Raw genomic sequence first — 21,309 nt, 5'->3', positions numbered from 1 at the left:
TTGATGGTGACAGCGAGTTGAAGATTCGTATGGCAAAACTGATTTATTATGGCCGTTGAGAGAAGGTAAAAGTTTCGAGAGGCAAAATTCTTTCTCTATAATATTCATGATGCGGAGAAAGGGAAAAATAGAGCAAGGGGATGAGGCATAATATCTGAGCTGAAAATCTAGACTCTGAAATGGATAAAAATGCAAAAAAAAAAAAGGAACTCAAAAGGACGAGAAAATATGTAGATGGTAATGGGAAGATGTAGATCATTAGGAGGAAGGAAATCATTTTGGGACAGAATCTTGGAGGAAGGAATCGATGCTGTGAGCGAGGGATCTAGATAGTCAGAAAAAAAAAGTAATGCAGGGCTGAAAAGTTGTAGCCTGATAGGAAGGAATCAATTTAGACACGAATTCTTAGGGAAGCAGATTGATTTTGTGAGCTAGGGATCATGAATAGAAGAGAGAAAAAAACTACGCTCCGAGGAAAGATGTAGACTCAAAGAGGGAAAAATAGATTAAAGGTGCAATGGGTTAATTTAGTCAGATTGTAGGAATGAGGAATATATTTTGGGAGTGGAGTATCTGAAGCTAATGGAAGGGAAGGAGGGTAGGATTCTGAAAGGTAGGATCCGTTGACTCCCTTCCCCTTCCCCCCCTCAACCCGTCCCAAACTAGGCACTAAAGACGGAAAGAAAGAAATTGACCTCTCTTTTGACAACTCAATACTTCTTTTTATAGGAGTAGTGATTAACGGGCTTTTCTGTCTCCATTTTCTTTTGCCCTTTGCTGTAAAAAAAAAGTGTAGATTCAAAGAGAGAAATATAGGTTCAAGGTGCAAGAGTTAATTTAGTCAGACTGTAGGAGGAAGGAATAGAATTGGGAGCGAAGGCCCTGCAGCTAATGGAAGGGAAGGATGGTAGGATTCTGAAAGGTAAGACCCATTGAACCCTTTGCCTTCCCCTCGCCCACCTTCCTTTCCCCCCCTCCCCTCCAAACACACGGCTGGAGATAGGACGGAAGTGAAAGTCACCTTGGATCGCGCTCCGCCTCGTTAGCCGCGCGTTTTTTTACCTTCTTTGGGCGAATTAGTGGTTGATGGACGAGTTCAGAAACGTTTAACTTCTAGGGGCGTCAGCATCTCGTATTTTCTTTATTAAGGGTACCTCGCGACCGTTTTTCTTTTTATATACCGTAGCTCGTTTCATGTCTTTTACCGTACATGAATCAGCACCTTCTCCACCCATCATCATCATCATTGTCAGTGACAGATCGTTAATCACTGAGCTAATCTCTTAAGTTCGTGGCTTTTGTGAGGGTAATTATTATAGGAAAAGACGTAGTGATATTGAGGACTATAACAGTAACCGGCAGGAAAGCAGACAAGACGGTGGTCAGACAGGATAGAAAGTATTAGTTCTATTAAAGCAGCGGCGGTAGAGGGTAGTAGCAGGCAAACACGAAGCAGGCAAGACGGCTTTTCGGCTCCAGCAGCGCGTAAATGGCAGTCCATATAAAGCCAAAATGTTTTCGTCATATTTTGAAGGAGCCGAGTTTCCTCGTAGAGTTACTGCTGCATGCTAACTTTTGAAAAATAATATTCTCTGAGCATTATATTTCCTTTCTCGATGCTATTCCAACTGGGTACGAATTCAATTACGGTTTAAGTATTTTGGCACAGATAAATTGGACTGAGTGAACTTGTTATTCCCTTATTTTTCCTCATCATTATCATCATCAGCTATCATTGGTCTGCTGCAGGACAAAAGCCTTTTCCGCTGCTCTCCAGCCCTCGGTGAATAATGTCAAGGCACTTCACCCTCCCTTCAAGTGTTCTCATTTCATCTCTTCTTCTGGTTCTTTGTTGGCTTTTACTTGTACAGTTTCTGAGTTGCCACACTTCTGTTTACAAGACGAGCCCAATTATTTAGCTTTAGAATTTTGTTCACGTTACTGCCAGTGGCACCTATAGGCTTTCTTGAGAGGGCTTGATGGTCGGCCCCAGCCCGTTGTGGCGCAGGCAAGTATTTATAGTGGCGCCATCTTTTGGCTCATGCTGCCCTCCTTGAGCTCATTGTTGACCTTCTCTTTTTTAGAGAGATAATCTAGAGTCCAGGTTGATAGGTGGTCTTCTGGACAGCATGTGGGTAGTCTTAGGCCACGCGGCGGGGATTGAAAAATCCCAGCTTGTTTCACCGGGCGGGGCGCGAACCCGCGTCGTCCTGGATGCGGCGCCGTCACGCTATCCACTCAGCCACCGCCTACCCCATATGGTGGTTAAGGATCCCCAGATGGGTTAAGGATCTTTGGAAAGGAGAGCTTTTCCCATTCATTTTGGAATACTCAATTTCTTCGTGGTCTCTAGCAAGTAACAGCCCTTCAGTCACTAAACTGCTGATTTTATTTGATTATTTCCTTAATACAGTGTCTAAAACACTATTTCCTTGCAAAATAATGTTCCAGCTCGATTAATAGGCAATAACCTTGCTACTAACATCCACCTGTGTTGAAAACTGGAGGGTTTACTTGCTTTATTTTTACTCCCAAGTGCCGCTTGTTTATCCTAACAATCTAACTGTTTACCTTTACCTGGGTTAAGAGCTGGTGTAGTATCTGCATTGATTTACTTAATTGGGTTCTCTGTGTATTCATCTTTCTACTTACCTTCACATGGGTGAAGAACAACATTGGTACTACGTAAAAGGGTTTACTTACCATATCGGGGTCTTGGGCGGGCAGGGCGGCGAGCAGAGTGCCGGGGGCGGCGTCCTCCCGTACGGTAACGTGGGCGTGTGGGCGGTGAAATTGCGGCGGGTTGTCGTTCACGTCCCGGAGCGTGATGGAGACCCAGGCGGCATCGAGGTGGCGAGGGTCCGTCCAGCCCCCACGACCCTGGCGTGGAGGGGAGAGAGAAAGAGAGAGATGAGGCGGTGAAGATGCTGGAGGAAAGGGAGGCGCGAGCTGGGTTGAGATGAAGTTGGGAAAGATGGGGTGGTTGTGAGTAACTGGGGAAGTTGCAGGAAAGGAAGAGGAAGATGAGGTGGTCGTGAGTAACGGGGAGAGGAAGATGAGATGATTGTGAGGAACCGAGGTGGTTGGGAGAAAAGAGGATGGGATGGTTTGAGTAACTGGGGAGGTTGAGATTAAGAGAGATGAAATGGTCGTAGCAAACAGGGGAGGTTGAGAGAAAGGAAAAGGAAGATGGGATGGTCGTAACAAACAGGGGAGGTTGAGAGAAAGGAAAAGGAAGATGGGATGGTCGTAAGGAACTGAGTAAAGTGAAGCTGAGGAAGAGGAGTATGAAGAGATGAACTAATAAAAAAGAACATTGAATAGAAACATGAAACGGTCGCGAGGAACAGAGAAGTGGCAAAGGGAATGAAACAAAGAAGGAATTAAGTGTACTGGGAACGAGAGTGAAACAAGGAGGGAGGGAGGCAAGCGCTTAAGGGAAGGGTGATGAAGAGAGGCAGGGACGAGAGTGAGTGAGTGAGTGTGGGAGGCAGGCGCTTGTAAGAGGGACGGGGAGGGGGGAGGGAAGAGTGGGAGTGAGGGCGAGGAGGCAGAGCGCATCAACCTTCCAGGAAAACGAGGCAGCGGAGCAGTCAAAGGGAAATGGGCGAGAGAAGATAATTTGGATGAGGGAAGATTGTGGGCACGGCCGGTTGACGAAAATGAGACAGGAAACGAACTGTGGGATGGACTCGGACGTGTCTGTTTCATGCGATTTAGATGTCCCCCCCAAAATGATAGTATGGGATGAAGAACTCTATTTATTTTCAGCAGAGAAAGCAGCCAAGAGCAGAAAAAAAAGAACGAGAAGCCCCCAAAAGTATTGCTTTCCAAAAAGAAAAAAATATTGAGAATTCCCAGGTTATTGAGGATATACTTCACTGTATTCATACATAGAAATATGTGCATGCATACATGCATACATAAACAGGTACAACTGTCACGCATAATCAATTGTAAGACAGAATAGACAGGAGGAGGTCACGGTGACGGCAAAATGCTAGAGGTACAGCCCCCCCCCCCCTCTCTCTCTCTCTCTCTCTCTCTCTCTCTCTCTCTCTCTCTCTCTCACACACACACACACACACACACACACACACACACACACACACACACACACACACACACACACACACACACACACACACACACACACACACACACACACACACACACACACACACACACACACTTTTTCCTTCCTTTTCCCCTTCCCATTTTCTCCTCCCCCTGTTCCCACTTCCCTCTTCACTTGTTCCTCCTTTCCTCGCTATTCCCATCCCTTCCCCATATTCTTCACTCTCTTCAAATCTCTCTCCTCGTCACTACTCCCTTCCGTCCTTCCCCCTTCCCCTACTCTCCCAATACATATTGTCCTCCCTTCTTTACTGATGTTATTGTCATATTATTATTATCTTTATTTATGTCTTCTTCTTCTTCTTCTTCTTCTTCTTCTTCTTCTTCTTCTTATCATTATAATTATTGACAAATTTAACTTTGCCTGAAAAGATCAGCTTCATATAGGCAAGCTGCAGATGTAAAAAAACAATGTACATATAAAGGAAACTAATATACAACTGTAGCTATAAATAAATGTTTCAAATGTTTCAAATGTTTCTTCCTCCTGCACTACTCTCTTTTCCACTCCCTTACTTGCCCCTCTCCTCAACCCCTTCCTCCTCCTCCCGTCCCGTCCCCCTAACTCACTCGTAAAGGTGAACTAATGCGTCTGGATTGAGCATGATGGCGGCCAGCTCGGAGGAGACCAATCCAGCATAGAGGCAACTTTGGGCCCGCGGCGACGACATAACAGGAGGCGGTCAGATCTCGCCTAATACCCGCACCCTGAAGGGCCGCTCGTAATGGGAGGGAAGGGACGCTATTCGAGGCCAGGCAAGCGGGCAAAAGTACACCAGGGAAATACACGTGAGATGGAAGGGTTACCTGCTGGTTGGGCGGGTGACTCACGGTGGGGAGGAGGAATTAAAAAAGATGGAAGATGTGATGAAGGTGGTGGTGTTGTTGTTGGTGGTGGTGGTGGTGAAAAGGTCAAAGCTATAGTCTATGTGTTGGGTGTCAGAGAGATGGAGATGGAAGGGTTACGTGAGCGAGGGAGGAATGGGATTTGAAACTGTGATGTGAGAGGAATTATGGGATGTGCTCGTGGTCTTCGTGGTGGTGGTGATAGCGGCGGTGATGGTTAATTAGAAGGATATGGAAGTGATGGTGGTTTAGAGTAGGGGTGACAGAAGGGATGTGGTCTTGGTGGTGGTGGTGGTGTTGGCTTAAGGATGTGGGAGGGATAGTGTTTTAGAGATGGAGTAGCAGAAGGGAAGTACAGTGGTGGTAGTTAAGGGTGTGGTGGGATGTTGGTTAGATGGATGTGGTGATGGTGGTAAGATATGTGGATGTGTGTGCGTTGGAGGCGGGAGAGGAGTCAGAGATGGAAGAATTATGTGTTATATTTTTGTGTGTCTGCTTCCTTTACCAACCCCCCCTCCCTCCCCCCTCCCCCCCCCCGCCTCATTCACTGTATTTTTAGCGACGACACAAGAAAAGGAGGAAACCGAGGAGGAGTGTGCCGGGGAGAGAGAGAGGGAGAAGAGGAGAGATAAAACTAATGAGAAGCGAGAGAGGCCTGTGTTCCTTCCTCCTCGCGTGACGGGCAAAACATAAAGCGAGTTATGGCCCAGAAGCTGCAGATGGAGAGATAGGCTGCGGGAGGGACGGCTGAGGAATGAGTGCAATGAGGAGGAAGAAGGCGGCTGTCGAGAGGGAGAAAGGGGGTTTGAGAGGGAAGAAGAGGCTGTAAGGAGAGGAGGGTCGGAGGGTGTTTGGTTAAGGTGGAAGGGAGCTTGAAAGGGAGAGAGCGGCGTTGGAGATGGGGGAAGGTGGGATTGAGAGAGAGGTGGGTACAAGCAGATATAGTAAGGGGGAAAGGGTTTGAGAAGGGCGGCTATAATGAGGTTGGAAGGGGATTGAGAGAGAGGAAGGTGCTATAGTGAGGGTGGAAGGGGATTTGAAAGGGAGGAAGCGACCATGGGGAGGATGGAAAGGGGTTTGAGAGGGAGGAGAGGGTATGTGGAGGGTGGAAAGTGGTTTGAGAGGGAGGAAACAGCTATGGAAAGGGTGGAAGGGAGTTTGGTTAATGTGCAAAGGGGTATGACAGGGTGGAAGCGACTGTAGAGAGGGTGGATAAGTGACGGTGTGACTGGAGGGAGAGCGTGGAAGGAGCGGTGGATAGTGAAGAACGGGTGGAGAGCAGTGTGGAAGGGATGGTGGATAGTGTGGGTTTGCGGTGGAGAGGATGGAGGGGATAGAGTGGCTAGTGGAGGAGATGGCGGAGATGGCGGAAGGGGTGGTGGAGGGGGTGGGAGGGTGGTGGAGAGGGTGGTTAGTGAGCTCCGTCCTGCTCCGGCAAAGGCAATTAATTTAATCTCTCCACCTGGTTTCTGTCTGTCCTGTCTTCTACAATTTCTGGGTTTCCACTCTGTTATTTAACGTGCCTGTCTGTTCCCATCTCTGATCATGGTAGCCTCCTCCTATTGCTCCTCCTCCTCCTCCTCCTCCTCCTTTTTCTTCCCCTATGACCAATCCAAGTCAATTTAATCCTATACGCACAAACAATAGGTACAATGATTATGCTTTACTTTGCTCTACGTACACTTTAAACCAACAAAATAACGCTGCTTTGATGGTAACACTTATTATCTTATCATTTGGGTGAGTCTGTAGCATCAAACTAGAACGCCGGTTAAGGAGAAAGGATGATAATAAAGGCTGTGATTGATGCATGTTTAAATTACGTCGTCAAGTGCGGGATCTATTACTACTGAGCCTTATCGGGACCGTCATCGTTCAGCCCTTGAATTATGCGTCCAGCGTCCATTCAGGTAACGAGATATTTGATAGATGAAACTGGGATGTGAGAATAGTGTGTGTGTGTGTGTGTGTGTGAGAGAGAGAGAGAGAGAGAGAGAGAGAGAGAGAGAGAGAGAGAGAGAGAGAGAGAGAGAGAGAGAGAGAGAGAGAGAGAAACCAAAAAAACACATCTTAAACAAGGACTATCTGGACTAAAAAAAGGGAAATAAAAGAACTAGATAGATAGACAGATAGATAGATAGATAAATAGAGCGAGAGCGGGACAGAAAAAATGGACAATCTAACGTGGAGACTAAATGGGCCTAACACACACACACACACACACACACACACACACGAAAAAAAAAAACAGCAACACACACAGCGACTCACAAAAAAATCCTCATCCCTAACGTCGATATATAGGCTCTTCATTGGTCCAGACGGGCGTGCAAGAGGCCAAATGGAGGCTTCTGGAGTTGTTTTGGTGGCCCGCTGGAAGGATGGACGGACGGACGGCTCTGTCTGGACGGCCCGCGATAACTTTTCTAGGTCCCAGTGGATATGTTTAGGGAGGAGAAGGGATGGAAGGGGTTGTTTTGTGTGGGAGTGGTTGGCGGATGGATATGTTGTATAGGGGAGGAGGGAGTAGAGGATGGATATGTTGAGTATGTGGGGGAGGAGATAGAGGGTGAATACGTTGTGCATGTTGAGGGGGAGGGGTAGAAAGTGGATATGTTGTGATGGAGGGGGGCAGGGTAGACAGTGGGTATATTGTGTGTGGAAGGGTGAGTTGAAAGTGAATATGTTGTGTGTGGGGGAGAAGAGAATGGAAGGAGGTGGTAGAGGTTGGATATGTGGTGTGTGGGGGGGATTGAGTAGAAGGTGGCTATGTTGTGTGTGGGTAAGGGGACAGAGTGTGTTTGAGGGTGGATACGTTGTGTGTGGGGGAGAGGGGTAGACCCGGTAGATGAACGGTGAGGCCTAGTACGCGGCGGAGATAAAGAGGAGTTGATGTCTGGTTGGAAGGGAGGACCAGGTGACAGGGAAGTGTTTTATCTCGTCCCTCTTCACGCTTCAAGGGATGGGTGTAGAGTGAGGTATACGTGGATGAGTGGATGAAGAGTGGATGCATAGATGGATGGGAGAGTTCGGTGATAAGGAATGAATGGAAAATCTTTTAGTCATTCAGTGTTAAGCTCGGAAGAGTGAAACATGCATGGTGAAGGTTAAGAATAGATGAAGCGTGGATGTGTGAAAGAATGGAAGTAACAGGTAATGGAGTAGGATTAGGAAGTGCTTCATGCCTCAGTAACCTTTGTGTGTGGGTATGTGGCCATGTGTGGGAGAGATGAGGGGTACGCAGTGAAGGGGAGAAAGAGTGTATGCAGAGTGGATGAATGGAAGAAGCAGAGACAGTGTGGGATTAGAGAATTTTTCGTGCCTTGTCCAGCTTTGTGTGTGGGGAGTGTTGAGGCATACGTCGTGAAGGAGAAGAGTGGATGTGTGTGTATGGATGAGAGGAGCAGATGTAGCGTGGGATTAGGGTCTTTCATCGCTCTTCAAACTTTGTGTGTATGGGAGAGATGACGTAGTGAAGAGAAGTGTTCGAAGAGTGAATGTGTGGATGGATAGGACCATTGGAGGAGCAAGTGACAGGATGGGAAAGTAATGTTGTCATGCCCCCTTCAAGCTGTATTACGTTTTGGGTTGGTGCCCTTTAATTCGTTTTCATCTCCCTCTTACAGTGTTAACAGCCAACTAAGCCTTCCCTCCCCTTCCCTTCTTCGCGCCTCACCTCAGTTTCCTCACTCCTCTCCCTTCATTACCTTTCACAACCTGGACTTCCTTTTCCTTCTCCTATATTCCCTTTTATCCTTTATCTTTCTCGGCTTTCACTACCCATTCCCTTCTCCTTTTTATTTACAGCAAAGGAGACAGTTCAAGGGCGTATAAAAAAAGAAAACAATAATGAAAAAAAAGCCCGCTACTTACTGCTCCTGAATAGAGTACAGAGGAGTGGCCAAAAAGAAGGTCAATTTCAGTTTTATCACCATTTCCCTGTTTCTTGTCTTTCTCAGCTTCCATTAAACATTCCCTTACCAGTTCTATCCCCATTTCTCCCTCCCTTTCCTATTTTTCCCAGCCTCCACTGCCCATTCCCTCCCCTTTTCTATCACCATATCCCTCCCCCTTTCTTATCTTTCTCAACCGTCACTACCCAAGTTTAACCATAATATCTTCCCTCCTCTTTCTCAGTTTCAATCCTCCATTCCATCAAACTCAACCACCCTTACCTCTCTACTCTACCTTTCCTTCACAATTTAACTACCACGTCCTTCCTCCCTTTTCTCAGGTTCCGTCATCCTATATATCCTTTCCTCTCATCCTCAGCTTAACCGCTACTTACCTTTCCTACTTTCCTCACTTTAATAACAACATCATACCTCTCCTTCCTTTCCCCTTCTTACTAAATCCCACCCTTACCTCCCCTCCCCCCACCTTCCTCCACTCTGCTTCCTCCCTTTAAATGCCCCTTACCTCGAATCTCCACTTTCCTCCACTGCTTCCTCTCTTGATATCCCCCCTTACCTCTTCTCCCCATCTTCCTCCATTCTACTTCCTCCTCTTAAAACCCCCTTACCTCCCCTCCTTCCTCTCTGCTCACTCTCCCTCCTCCGCTATAATACAGTGGTAATTACAGTTTTTTGTCCACCCTCATTCTTCTTCATTAGGCACAGGACGAGAAATTAAGGCCTGAAATTAGCCAGTCCGCGAGATTATGTGACGCGAGCAGGAAATTTTAAAATATCTTTCAAGTCTTCTTTTTCTCGCCTCCTTGTTAAGCACGATTCTTTGATACGTCCCCCGTGATGAAGATCCTCAGACGGGGTGTTTAATTAAGTGGTTGAATATAGTAGTAGTTATAGGAGTAGTGGTAGTGATTGTAGCAGTAGTAGTAGCAGTAGTAGTAGAAGGCATGGTTATAGTACTACAGTGATATCAAACTACTACTACTACTACTACTGCTACTATACCCACCCCACCACTACTAATAACTCTCCCTCCACCAGAACGGCCTCCACCACTACCAGTCCTTCCACCACCTCTACCACTACTATTACCCCCACCACTTCTACTACTACTACTACTACTACTACTACTACTACTACTACTACTACTACTACTACTGTTTCTACCCCTTTAATTTACAACAACGGCTGCAACAGACCAACAAACGCGACTGGCAACGGCCCTGACCAGCCTATACCTACATGGAAATCTATTTATGGCGCCCGAAAATGTATTTGTATGTGTGTTTTCATTTCGGAACAATAATGAAAGGCAAATTTACTCACGTTAGATCGCATACAAAAATGTGGAGGTAGCCCAAACAGATTTTATAGGTGATATGTAAAAAAAAAAAGTGAAAAATGTGTTGCTTTGTGTGTGTGTGTGTGTGTGTGTGTGTGTGTGTGTGTGCCTGCTTGTGTGCCTCAGTGACCTTACAGAGTGTTTTCGGGTTTTTGATACAGTAATTACTTAATGATTTATAATGAATAGGCGCAGCTAGTGTGTGATTCATTGCTAGTCATACAGGAGCCCGTCATGCACGTGTTTACCAATAAGCGCGGTGTTTGATCCGCCATGAATAGGATCACGTAAACAGATTCTGAATGCCTTTTATGCTAGTTCTTAAATTAGTGAATATGAACTTTTTTTTCAGGGGTTCATTTATTTGATACCTGTCATGTTTTCTTCTGTGGTTGTGAATGATTTGCAAACACGTGTTATGACTGTTTATGTTTCTATCAAATGAGTCAAACGGCAAACGAGCTTGAATATAAAATGGGAAATTATCGCCATTTGGACTTTCAGAGTAGTGTATTATCGCGGTCAGTAAATATTCACAACGGTACTGGCCTGTGTGTGTGTGTGTGTGTGTGTGTGTGTGTGTGTGTTGGGGGGGTCGGGTTGGAATGTGTGCTCAATCAGTGTCCCAGTATATACGTTTCTGAACAGCAATTTGAACATGGATATATTACCGGTATATATTCGACGTTAAAATGCTTTCACACATTATATTTACATGTTTTATTCAAATGTTTCCATGGCTACACACACTCAATACACGCTTCCTTCACAGTCACTCCTTCCACAATGATGTAGGACATTTCACTACCTCCAGGACCTTTAATCCCGTTCATTATCCTCCTGTCGTATCCCACTCTTGACAGTTCCTCTCCATAGATATTTGTCAACAATTTTGTCACCCTCTCACCCTCACGTTCTTAGCCACATGCTCCAACACTGAACCCCACATGCTTAAGGGGCTATTACACTGTGCAAATTTTCTGTGGATCTTCAGTCAAACCACGATTTCCGCTGGCGTGGTTCTCATATTTCCGTGGTTTTCTGACGTGTCCACGATCTTCCAAAGCTACGGTAGATTTCACTGAAGGACTACGGTATTACTCACCATCATCATTAGCAACAATAACAAGAAACAAATGAGAACCACGCTAGAGGAAATCGTGGTTTGACTGAAGATCCACGGAAAATTTGCCCAGTGTAATAGCCCCGTTACACGTCACACACCCACACTCACGCTCTTGGACTTGCTTTTCGAAACTCACACCCTCACGCTCTCCGCCCTCCCCCCGCCCTCACACACTTGCCAACACTCACCCTGTCCGTGACCTGCACCATGAACCTGAAGCCTCTCCTGTGCGTGTCGTTCTCGTAGTCCAGGGTCTTGACGGCGTAGAGCTGGCCCACCGCACCCACGGACCGCATTCTGAAGTGCTCCCACCCCCAGCCGCTCGCCTCCACCACCTGTAGAAGTGACGATTAGGAGGAGTTAGTTCGTGGGATTCAGGTTGTCTCTGAGGGCCAGTCTGACAGTCCAACCCAGCCATTGTAAGCGCCCAAACCAAACTATATCCTCCACAATGATCCGCTATGTCTATGCAATACCAGATACTAGAGAGATTTCCCGTGTGGTTTCCTAAAATTTCCTCCTTTTTTATATCGACGCCAAACACTAGACAAGGAATTTTCGTGGTATTTCGTGTTTGGTTAGGGAGCGTACGAACTTGCTGTAGTGGACTGTGAAACTGGCGCTAAAACTCGAGAATACAGAGGGATATAAGAAAGGGTTATCGCTAATTTATACACACAGGGACACACAGAGGAAAGATATTCAATTAATATAGATGGAAATGAGTCAGAGGAAGGGACGTTTTTACCAGTTACACATAGAAGGGAAAGGGCAGGAATGTTTTTCGATAGAAGTGAACACAAAATGGAGAGGGAAAAAGTACCTTAGTTAATATATATATAAAAAAGGAGGGAGGGTGAGATACGGACTTATTAGTAAATGAAGACAGAGGGGAAGAGATTCTGTAACTGACGGAAATTGTCGGGAGGAGCTAAATAGGATGGGAAGGTTTATCAGTAAATGCAGAAGTAAAACAGTCCGAGAAAAAAAAAACGAAAAAGAAAAATCAGATCGAGGGAAGATTTCTTTGGACACGTAGAAGGAAGTCACTGGTTGGGGTCGTTTTCAGTACTAAAGGTTGACGTGAAAATCTGAGCTTAAATCGCAACCTGAATTTCTGTGTCGCGGATATGGTTGATTTCTATTTTTGTTTTCTGTTTCTGAGTTTCGCTTTCCTTCTAGGCCACTGGTTGATATGTTTTGTGGCTCATGAAAAACGCTAGTGGCTATGTTTTCATTGTTTCTACTTGCAGGATTCTTTTAAGCTGAAGGCAAGTAAAATTCTAACATGATAAAATGCACACAAATCCTTTTTTCCTCATTTAATGAACATACTTTTTTTTTTCCTCGTATTCAGTTCCCAGCATGACTACCGAACAAATTATATCGCGTGGGCCATCGATCTATAAAAAAGAACGTTCATTCTCACATTATCATGAAATATTCCAACTCTCATGATGATCCTTAAAAAATCAACAACTCTTTCTCTTTGGTCTCGTATTTTATCGAAGGTATTTGTTTGAATTTTCAAGGCGTACAAACAAATAATATAGCATATACACGTGTGCATGTGTCGCAGGTAAAAATAATCAAGCTCCTCACAGTCTTAACGAGGCCAAGCAAACCATCACTCATAATCGATGCAGCGGGACACCTTCATATTCAGGTGGCGCGGGGCGGTCATCCCTCGGTATCGTAAACTCGTGCAAAGTGGGGCGTCGGCAGATCAGATACTGACTTACTGATTTCTTTTAACCCGTCCGCTGCGATTGGCACGGATTTCGCCATCACTGGTAGCCTGGTAATATATGCTCCCAGGTCTTTCTGTCCCTCTGTGGTGGGTAGTGGAGTGTTTCCCATGCGGTATTGATATGCTGGATTTCCCTTCCCAAGATCCATGACTTCACATTTTTCTTCACTAAATTGGAGCAGCCACTTTTTGTTCCACTCCTGTAGCTTGGTGATGTCTTCTTGTAGGAAATACGCATCCAAGGGGTTAACAGTATGAATTATGGACGAGGAGCGCTAAAGATGGTCCGTTTATACCCATCGTTTTTATTTTTTATCTTTCTTTCCTTATTTGTTTCATTCTGTCTTCCTTTGTTTGTTTGAAGGCTTATTTTTTTCTTTCTTTGTTTCTTTCATATTTTAGATGTCCGTTTATACTTACATTTTCTTTTTTATATTTATGTTCATATTTTTTCCCACTCTGTCTTCCTTTATTTGTTTGTTTGCTCGATTATCTCTGTGTTGTATGTTTGTTTCTTTAATTTCTTATATATTTCGTTTATAACTACACTTTCTTAATATTTTTTTTCCATATTTCTTTCATTCTGACTTCCTTTGTTTATTTATTCACTTGTTTATCGATTGTTTCTTTCTTGCTCTTCTCTTATATGATATACTTGGCTCGCTTCATCGACTGGCCTCACACCACCACCAATGAGGAGGAAGCTGGTGACATTGCTAGCCTCGATGAATGATTTATGGTGCACCCGAAACCACCCTTCACTGTGCCACACGCCTCGTGGTCTCAACCCTCGAACCCAGCGGCCTGTGTCCCGTGAGAGTGAATCCGATGTATAGTTTGCTCCTCTGTAATAGGAACCTGTCGCGGGAGTTCACCTCGGTACAAAGCTGACACAGTAGATTAAGCCCCATCTTAGTCCGTTCCGTTCCACCTTAGTGACCGTGCTGTAATAGTGGAGTTCGATGTTACTATGTTGTATTCTCAGACACTTTCGACTCTCACGGCAATTATTTATAAAGTCCACAGAGTAGATTAGTCGGGTTCTCATGAGTGCTTCTTACATTCCTCGTATTGCAGAAGCCTTGCCAAACGATCACCGGACTCATATAACTACCCATGGAAATATCTACAACCTCTGTGAAAGCCTTATCAAATGTGGGTGTGTACAGGTAGGTTACGAAATGTTTGGGATGTTACCTAAGACCTACCTCATATTTCTCTCCTCGACACCGCCTTACTCTGTGTCAGCCAAGCAAGAGACGGCGCTAGATACGAGTGATTGTTGAGGAGAGAGAAATATATATAGCAAGGTAGAGATAGATAGACATATAACAAGATATAGATAGACATGATGGATAGATACTAGTTAGATAGATAGTGAGTGCACCGGTAACCTGTTTTCCTTGTGTTGATAGCCCATTCTTGTTTGCCGTGAATAATGTTGTACCTCTATGAAACTTGCAAATCGCCTGGGCTTCCCGAGAAATACTTATATCAAAATCAATATCTTAGTAAAGGATGCTGTGACGTATGGGTGACTCAGTGAGACGACGGCTTGTAATGAAAAGGGTTTGGTGGGACTGAATGAACGTTTACGATATTTCCCACAAAACGCAATCCCTTACACACACACACACACACACACACACACACACACACACACACACACACACACACACACACACACACACACACACATACATACATACATACATACATACATACATACGCACGCACGCACGCCCGTTCACGTGAAAGTAAACATATACATAAAACAAATGATATTCAAATTAACCCGGAAGCAAACATTTATTGAAGAAAAAATCAAATTAAAATGCTTTTTGGCTGAAAAGAAAGTTGGGATTTCCCGCATAAATTCCGTCATTATCTTTTGATTTGTGCCCTTATTTTATTAAGCTTCTGACATGTTTCCAGGCAATAAATAAATTGAGTTGTTTTCTCTTGTCGCGCTTGATTCATCGGCGCACTAATTAATGAGGTGAATTCGGTCTTTCGCTCAGTATAAAACTTAAGAATCATTATTTTCAAAACATTTTCAGAATCTGTTGACGTTGGATTTAGGATAGCATAAAGTCTCCGGGTATTGTGCTGAATGTTTCACTTATTCATATTTCATTATTCTGATGTAATATGAAAATTATGACTTTGTGCTAACTTCTTGATGTAAACCACCCTCCAACGATTTACTGGCGTTGTGGGGTGAGCGTAATTGACTGACTGACTGACTGTTGAACTGGTGAACCGATTATTACTTAGGTCTTCAGAAACCCACACATTATCAAATTTCCTCCCCATTAAAAGGCAAAACGACTGGGTAAGGAGAGCTATATAGTTATGAGGGCTAAGGGAGTTGACATCTTCGCTACGGCAGAAATAAGAACAGTACGATAGATGAACAAAAGTAACTAACCGTCACTTTTCATAATAAAATTTCCTTCCCATTTAAAACGACAGCGTAAGGGGTGCCATGTCTTAGGCCCAAGGAGTAATCATGCGCCTTCCCTATAGCATGAAACAAAAAATTATACTGCGGGTGAACAAAAATAACTAACCGCCACTTTTTATAACCAAATTTCGTCACCATTTAAAACGACAGGGTAAGGGGTGCCATGTCTGAGGGCTTAGGGGTAATTAAGCACCTTCCCTATAGCATGAAACAAAAAATAATACTGTAGGTGAACAAAACTGACTAACCACCACTTTTTCTAACCAAATTTCGTTGCTTCCACCCCAAACTAATAATTGGCGGTGTTTATCCACTTGGCGCAGGGCAGCCGCCTCTGAATAAAACATAGTAGGAAAAAATAAAGGGAAGCAGTAAATGGTTGATAATTGTAATTGCTAAAATGCGCCACGGGAGGGGAAATGTTAGTGTTTATTGCGGCCCCACATTCCTGCCTCACCTCCACCACCACCACCACCACCACCACCACCACCACCAACAACAACTCCAGCAACAACAACAACACTACCACAAGGACCACCACCATCACCATCACCTTCACCAACAAACTCATTATCACCACTATCCCAATTATCACCACTATCACCAACACCAGCATCCTCACCACCACCAGGCTCCTCACCACCCACAACCATCATCATCACCAGCACTAACAAACTCACCATCGTCATTACTCCTATTATTACCAATATCACCAACACCAGCATCCTCACCACCACCAGGCTCCTCACTACCCACCACCACCAACAATATCGACATTAATACCATCCTAAATATCACCACTATCAACAACACCAGCAGACTCACCACCACCAGTATCCTCACCCACACGATCACCACCACCATCACCACTATAATCAACACCATCACCACGACTATCACCACCATTGCAAGTTTCACCCCTATCACCGGCACCAGCAGGCTCACCACCACCAGCATCATCACCATAATCACCTCTATCACCACCACCACCACCACAAGAATCACCCCCAGCATCCCCAGCAGAAACACCACTATACACCAAGCAACTGTCACCAACACGTCACCACCATCATCGGCACTACCTTCACCAACATTCCCCCCCTCCCCCCCCCACCCGACTGCTTCCAAACACCAGAGAACAAAAAGATATTCAAGACTACAAGAGGTCATTCACCCTACACATGGAAACTTGCGGTCGTATTATCAAACGTTCGGGGCTGTTGTAGCGAACGTTTTTCAAGTCGAGAGAGGTGCTACGTCGGGTTTTCATGAGTGTTTGTCCCGTTCACGGCGCAGAAGCCTTGCAAAACTACCGTCAGGGTCATGAAACTACCCATGAATACTCCGACATCTTCTTCGAGAGCCTTTTGAATTAGATGGATTAAGTCTTTGAAGAGTTTGATGTTATGGACCCTAAGATTCGTATTGTAAGACACTTTCGCTTCTCACATCAACTATTTCTAAAGGTCAAAGAGGGAATCAATCGGGTTTTAATGAGTGGTTCTTTAGGTCCATGGTACAGAAGAAGGGTCAGACTACTATCAGGGTCATAAAACTACTTCTGGAAATGCCCAAAACTCCTATGAAAGCCTTGTCAAATAGGTGAGCCTTGGCGACGGAGTGTTTAGTAATACTTTCATTTCTTCCATTCGTTTCTCTTCTCCTTTCCCCCTTTCTCGTTTTAATTCTTCCTTTTCTTTTATACTTCCTCTTGAGCCTTTTTTTAAGGTATTTTTCGGTTAAAGGATATATGCTGGGTATATTTCCTATGTAAAAACCGACCCTTCGCTCACTATCCTACTGCTTATAAAATACAGTGTAGTACGTGGTATACTTAATCCTACTGTGCATATTTGAGTAGCGGGCTTTTTTTTATTGTTTTTTTTTGTGCCCTTGAGCTGTCTCCTTTGTTGTAAAAAAAATATACGGTTCATGTCTTTTATTATGTCCGATCTGCACTTCTGTCCCCGACTCTCCCCCTCAGCCACAAATACACCTTCCATGTTAAAATCTCGATCATGTTTGCATTAACCTCGCAGCTTCTTAATAAGTTCCCCTCATGCAGGTGAAATGCAGGTGTAAGTGAAGGTACGAACGGTTCCCTCGAGGATGCACTTTTTTTTTTCTTACTCGACCCGTCAGTCAGCGTGTGTAGTCTCTCCTTGTTTTATTCCAGCGATGACTGTTCTTTTTGGCCTCAAGTGTTTTTAAATTGTATCTGAATTCAACTCTTTATCTTTTACTGCTGCTGTTTCCCTCTCTTTCGCTTCTGTCTCTCCTTCGGTTTCTCTCTCTTTCGGTTTCTCTCTCTCTCTCTCTCTCTCTCTCTCTCTCTCTCTCTCTCTCTCTCTCTCTCTCTCTCTCTCTCTCTCTCTCTCTCTCTCTCTCTCTCTCTCTCTCTCTCTCTCTCTCTCTCTCTCTCTCTCTCTCTCTCTCTCTCTCTCTCTCTCTCTCATAAACATATCATTTTCTTCTTTCTTTCATCATTTCTCTTTTTTCTCTCTCTCTCTCTCTCTCTCTCTCTCTCTCTCTCTCTCTCTCTCTCTCTCTCTCTCTCTCTCTCTCTCTCTCTCTCTCTCTCTCTCTCTTTCTTTCATTCGGTCCTCTCTCTCTCTCTCTCTCTCTCTCTCTCTCTCTCTCTCTCTCTCTCTCTCTCTCTCTCTCTCTCTCTCTCTCTCTCTCTCTCTCTCTCTCTCTCTCTCTCTCTCTCTCTCATAAACATATAATTTTCTTCTTTCTTTCGTCATTTCTTTTCTCTCTCTCTCTCTCTCTCTCTCTCTCTCTCTCTCTCTCTCTCTCTCTCTCTCTCTCTCTCTCTCTCTCTCTCTCTCTCTCTCTCTCTCTCTCTCTCTCTCTCTCTCTCTCTCTCTCTCTCTCTCTCTCTCTCTCTCACTAATAAACATCCTTCTCCCCTAATCTCAGCTGGCAATCTTTCTTCATTCCGCGTTTTTCGAATCACTCAAGATATACTTCATCGTCGATCATTTTCCCTTCGTCTCGCTTTTAACATTTTTCTTTGTATTTGTATCAGCCAAGGAGTGTCTTTGTGGGGATCATCTTTTATCGCCTCTCCCACGCATTGCTTCGTTTTTTCTTCTCTGTAACTTTTTCCTTTGAGCTCCCCGATAAGTCACACTATCTACTCTGATAACACCGTACCGAAATATTTGTGGACTATCTAGAAAAAAAGTATAAAAAATAATGCGTTCAAAGGTTGTTTTTCGTCTTGTAATTCTCGTTTCGATTTCACTCCCATATTTTTACTTGGTGTGTCATACAGAGGAAATAGATGAGCGTGTGTGTGTGTGTGTGTGTGTGTGTGTGTGTGTGTGTGTGTGTGTGTGTGTTTTCTGTCTGCTTTCAAGTAAACAAAAAGAAAAACTAAATACTCAAACCTATTTTTTCTCTTCTCTTTTTTTCTTTCCCAAGTTTACAAAAGAAAAAAAATCAAAATATTCAAACATATCTTTTCTTTTTTCTTCATTTCTTTCCCTTCCCATCGTCGCGTCCCTTCCCCTATATACCTCTTAACCGCTTCCCGCGCTCACTTTGCATAAGCAGTGGTTGAATGTGTTCCTTCTGGTGTATAAATAAGTAGCCAGAAAAGGACAGAAAATATTATGTCATCCATTTTTTATCTTCACATTTTTTTCTTTCCTGTCTGGACGTCGCATCCCGTTCCGTTCCTCATTACCGCCTCTTAGATTCACGTTAAAAACACGTTAGATGTGTGTCGTCGTATATACAAGTAGAAGATGAAGAGGGAAAAATATCGGAAGCCTAATTTTCTGGTCTTATTTTCTTTTTCAACCAATAGCTTCCCTTTCCTCTCTTCACCTCCCCCCATATTAAACTTGTTTAAGAGGTATTTGTACATGTGTGTCTCTTAATTTTCTCCGTAAATATACAAGTAAAAAAAAAAACATTTATACACATTTTCAGTTTATAAGTTATTTCCACCATAACTTCTCGTTGCGTCCCTTCACCGTATCACACGCACTATGAAAATTTTATGTAGCCAAATGTCTCTGTTCGTCTGTATATTATTCGTATGTTGGTATGCATGTTGTAGGCAAAATAAAAATGACATTCCCTTTTTGTATAAATCCACCGACTCTGACCTCCTCTTTCTCTTCATGACCTTCCGCACTCCCCGGGCGTGAGTCTCTTCGCGTACGTTTAAGTAAAGAGGAAAAAACAGGTATATATATATTCGTCAACATTTTACATTTTTCCTTTCCTTTTCCCTTCGCCGTCGCTCTCTCACTCTCGTCCTCATCTCTTCAGCGTCCCACTCACCCGATAAAAGAAGTAGTTGGATGTGTCTCTGTCGGCGGCAGACACCTCGAGAATGGTGGTGTCGTTGGGCGGGCCTGCCCCCCACGTCTCGTCCACCTCCAGCTCCCATAGTTGACGCGCCAGCCGAGGGGAGTTATCGTTCACGTCCGCCAGCCTCACCACCACCGTGCCTGTCCCTGTGTGGAGGCCGGGAAAAACAGTTTGATTTATGAGAGACGATGATGGTGATTGTGTTTGGGGTTAAGAAAGAGATGGGGGTTGTATTTAGGTTAGGATAAGAGTGGGCTATGTCGGCAGAATTGAAAAAAAATATTAATAACAGGAAAATATATAAAAGGTAAAGGTTAGGTTATAAGCATACGCAATAGCTGCGCGTTACCTCGGTGCTCATCTCCGTCCCGTCGCTCCTTGACCATGTGCTAAGTTAGAACCCATTACCCCGGGACACAAGACAAGTGCAGCATCCGGGTTTCCACAGTTTTTCCTTCTCAGATTTCTTCAGATACTCGTTTATCGACCAGCCCCGAAAGGGGAAAACAAAACAAAAACATGGTGGGCTTCGAGCTGACTCCCGAGGCCGGGATTCGAACCCAGATCCACGGATTCGTAGCTAGGCATTGCGAATTACAAATCGTGGAGGGTAAAGTGTGGTGCAACTACCTCAGCTGTGTATGTGTATGTTCCCGTCAACCAAGCAACATGAACAGCCCCCCATTAGCATCCTACGCCAGTGCCACGCCACACGCACCTTTGAGGCCGCCCCCGTCCGTGGCCACGACTTGGATGTTGTACTCCGGCGTCGTCTCGCGGTCGAGGCAGCACAGCGCCGTCTGGATGAGGCCCGTCTCGGGGTTGACGCGGAAGATGGCCTCGCCCGTGCGCTCGTGGATGACGTTCTTCTCGATGGAGTACATGAGCTTGGCGTTGGTGCCTTCCGAGGCGTCGTCAGCGTCCCAGGCGGCGATCACCCCCACCGAGAGGTCTAGGGAGGAAGAGAAGGAGGGAAGGGGTTAGTTTTTTTTGTGCATCCTCATGCAAGTAACATGGGAAGACAGGAAGCGAGCCTTGCGAATTAAGGAGCACGAAAGTTGAAGTTATTTTAATGACTATTAAGAACAAGAAGTAAACCTGAGCAAGCCGTGTCATGCGTTGAGTTTAAAAAAAAGATGAACAATCAAAGTTAGAATGGTAACGCAATAATTGCAGAAGTCAGGGAAAATATCAATAGTTGGTATAAATTCTATATGTATTTATATTTTTTCTCTATCTTTGTCTATCTACCTATATCTATCTATCTATCTATCTATCAGTCTTTATCTTCCAGCCAGCCCGGATCAGGAAAAGTGTGTAGTGGCGGTGCTGGTAGTGGCTACGCAGTGTTTGCATGACCCAGCAACACGCAGCGGAGTTCCATGTATCGAAAGCCCCCTC

General features: G+C 44.7%; 1 protein-coding gene across 2 annotated transcripts in view; it reads right to left on the bottom strand.

Moving 5' to 3' along the window:
* Positions 1-21,025, bottom strand: part of LOC127009654 (neural-cadherin-like) — an 80,803-nt gene extending 59,778 nt beyond the window's left edge. For both annotated transcript variants that reach the window (XM_050882916.1, XM_050882917.1), the window contains exons 1-4: positions 20,627-21,025; positions 19,879-20,054; positions 11,551-11,697; positions 2,704-2,880 (exon numbers count right to left, since the gene is read on the bottom strand). In XM_050882916.1, coding sequence (XP_050738873.1) covers positions 2,704-2,880; positions 11,551-11,697; positions 19,879-20,054; positions 20,627-20,792 — 666 coding nt within the window. In that variant the 5' untranslated portion in view covers positions 20,793-21,025. The remainder of the gene's footprint in view (positions 1-2,703; positions 2,881-11,550; positions 11,698-19,878; positions 20,055-20,626) is intronic.
* Positions 21,026-21,309: the final 284 nt, after the last annotated feature.

The sequence above is a fragment of the Eriocheir sinensis genome, chromosome 41 (assembly GCF_024679095.1).
Source record: "Eriocheir sinensis breed Jianghai 21 chromosome 41, ASM2467909v1, whole genome shotgun sequence".
NCBI classification, from domain to species: domain Eukaryota; kingdom Metazoa; phylum Arthropoda; class Malacostraca; order Decapoda; family Varunidae; genus Eriocheir; species Eriocheir sinensis.
Note: the sequence above shows the minus strand (reverse complement) of the source record. Positions and strands in the feature narration are given on the sequence as shown.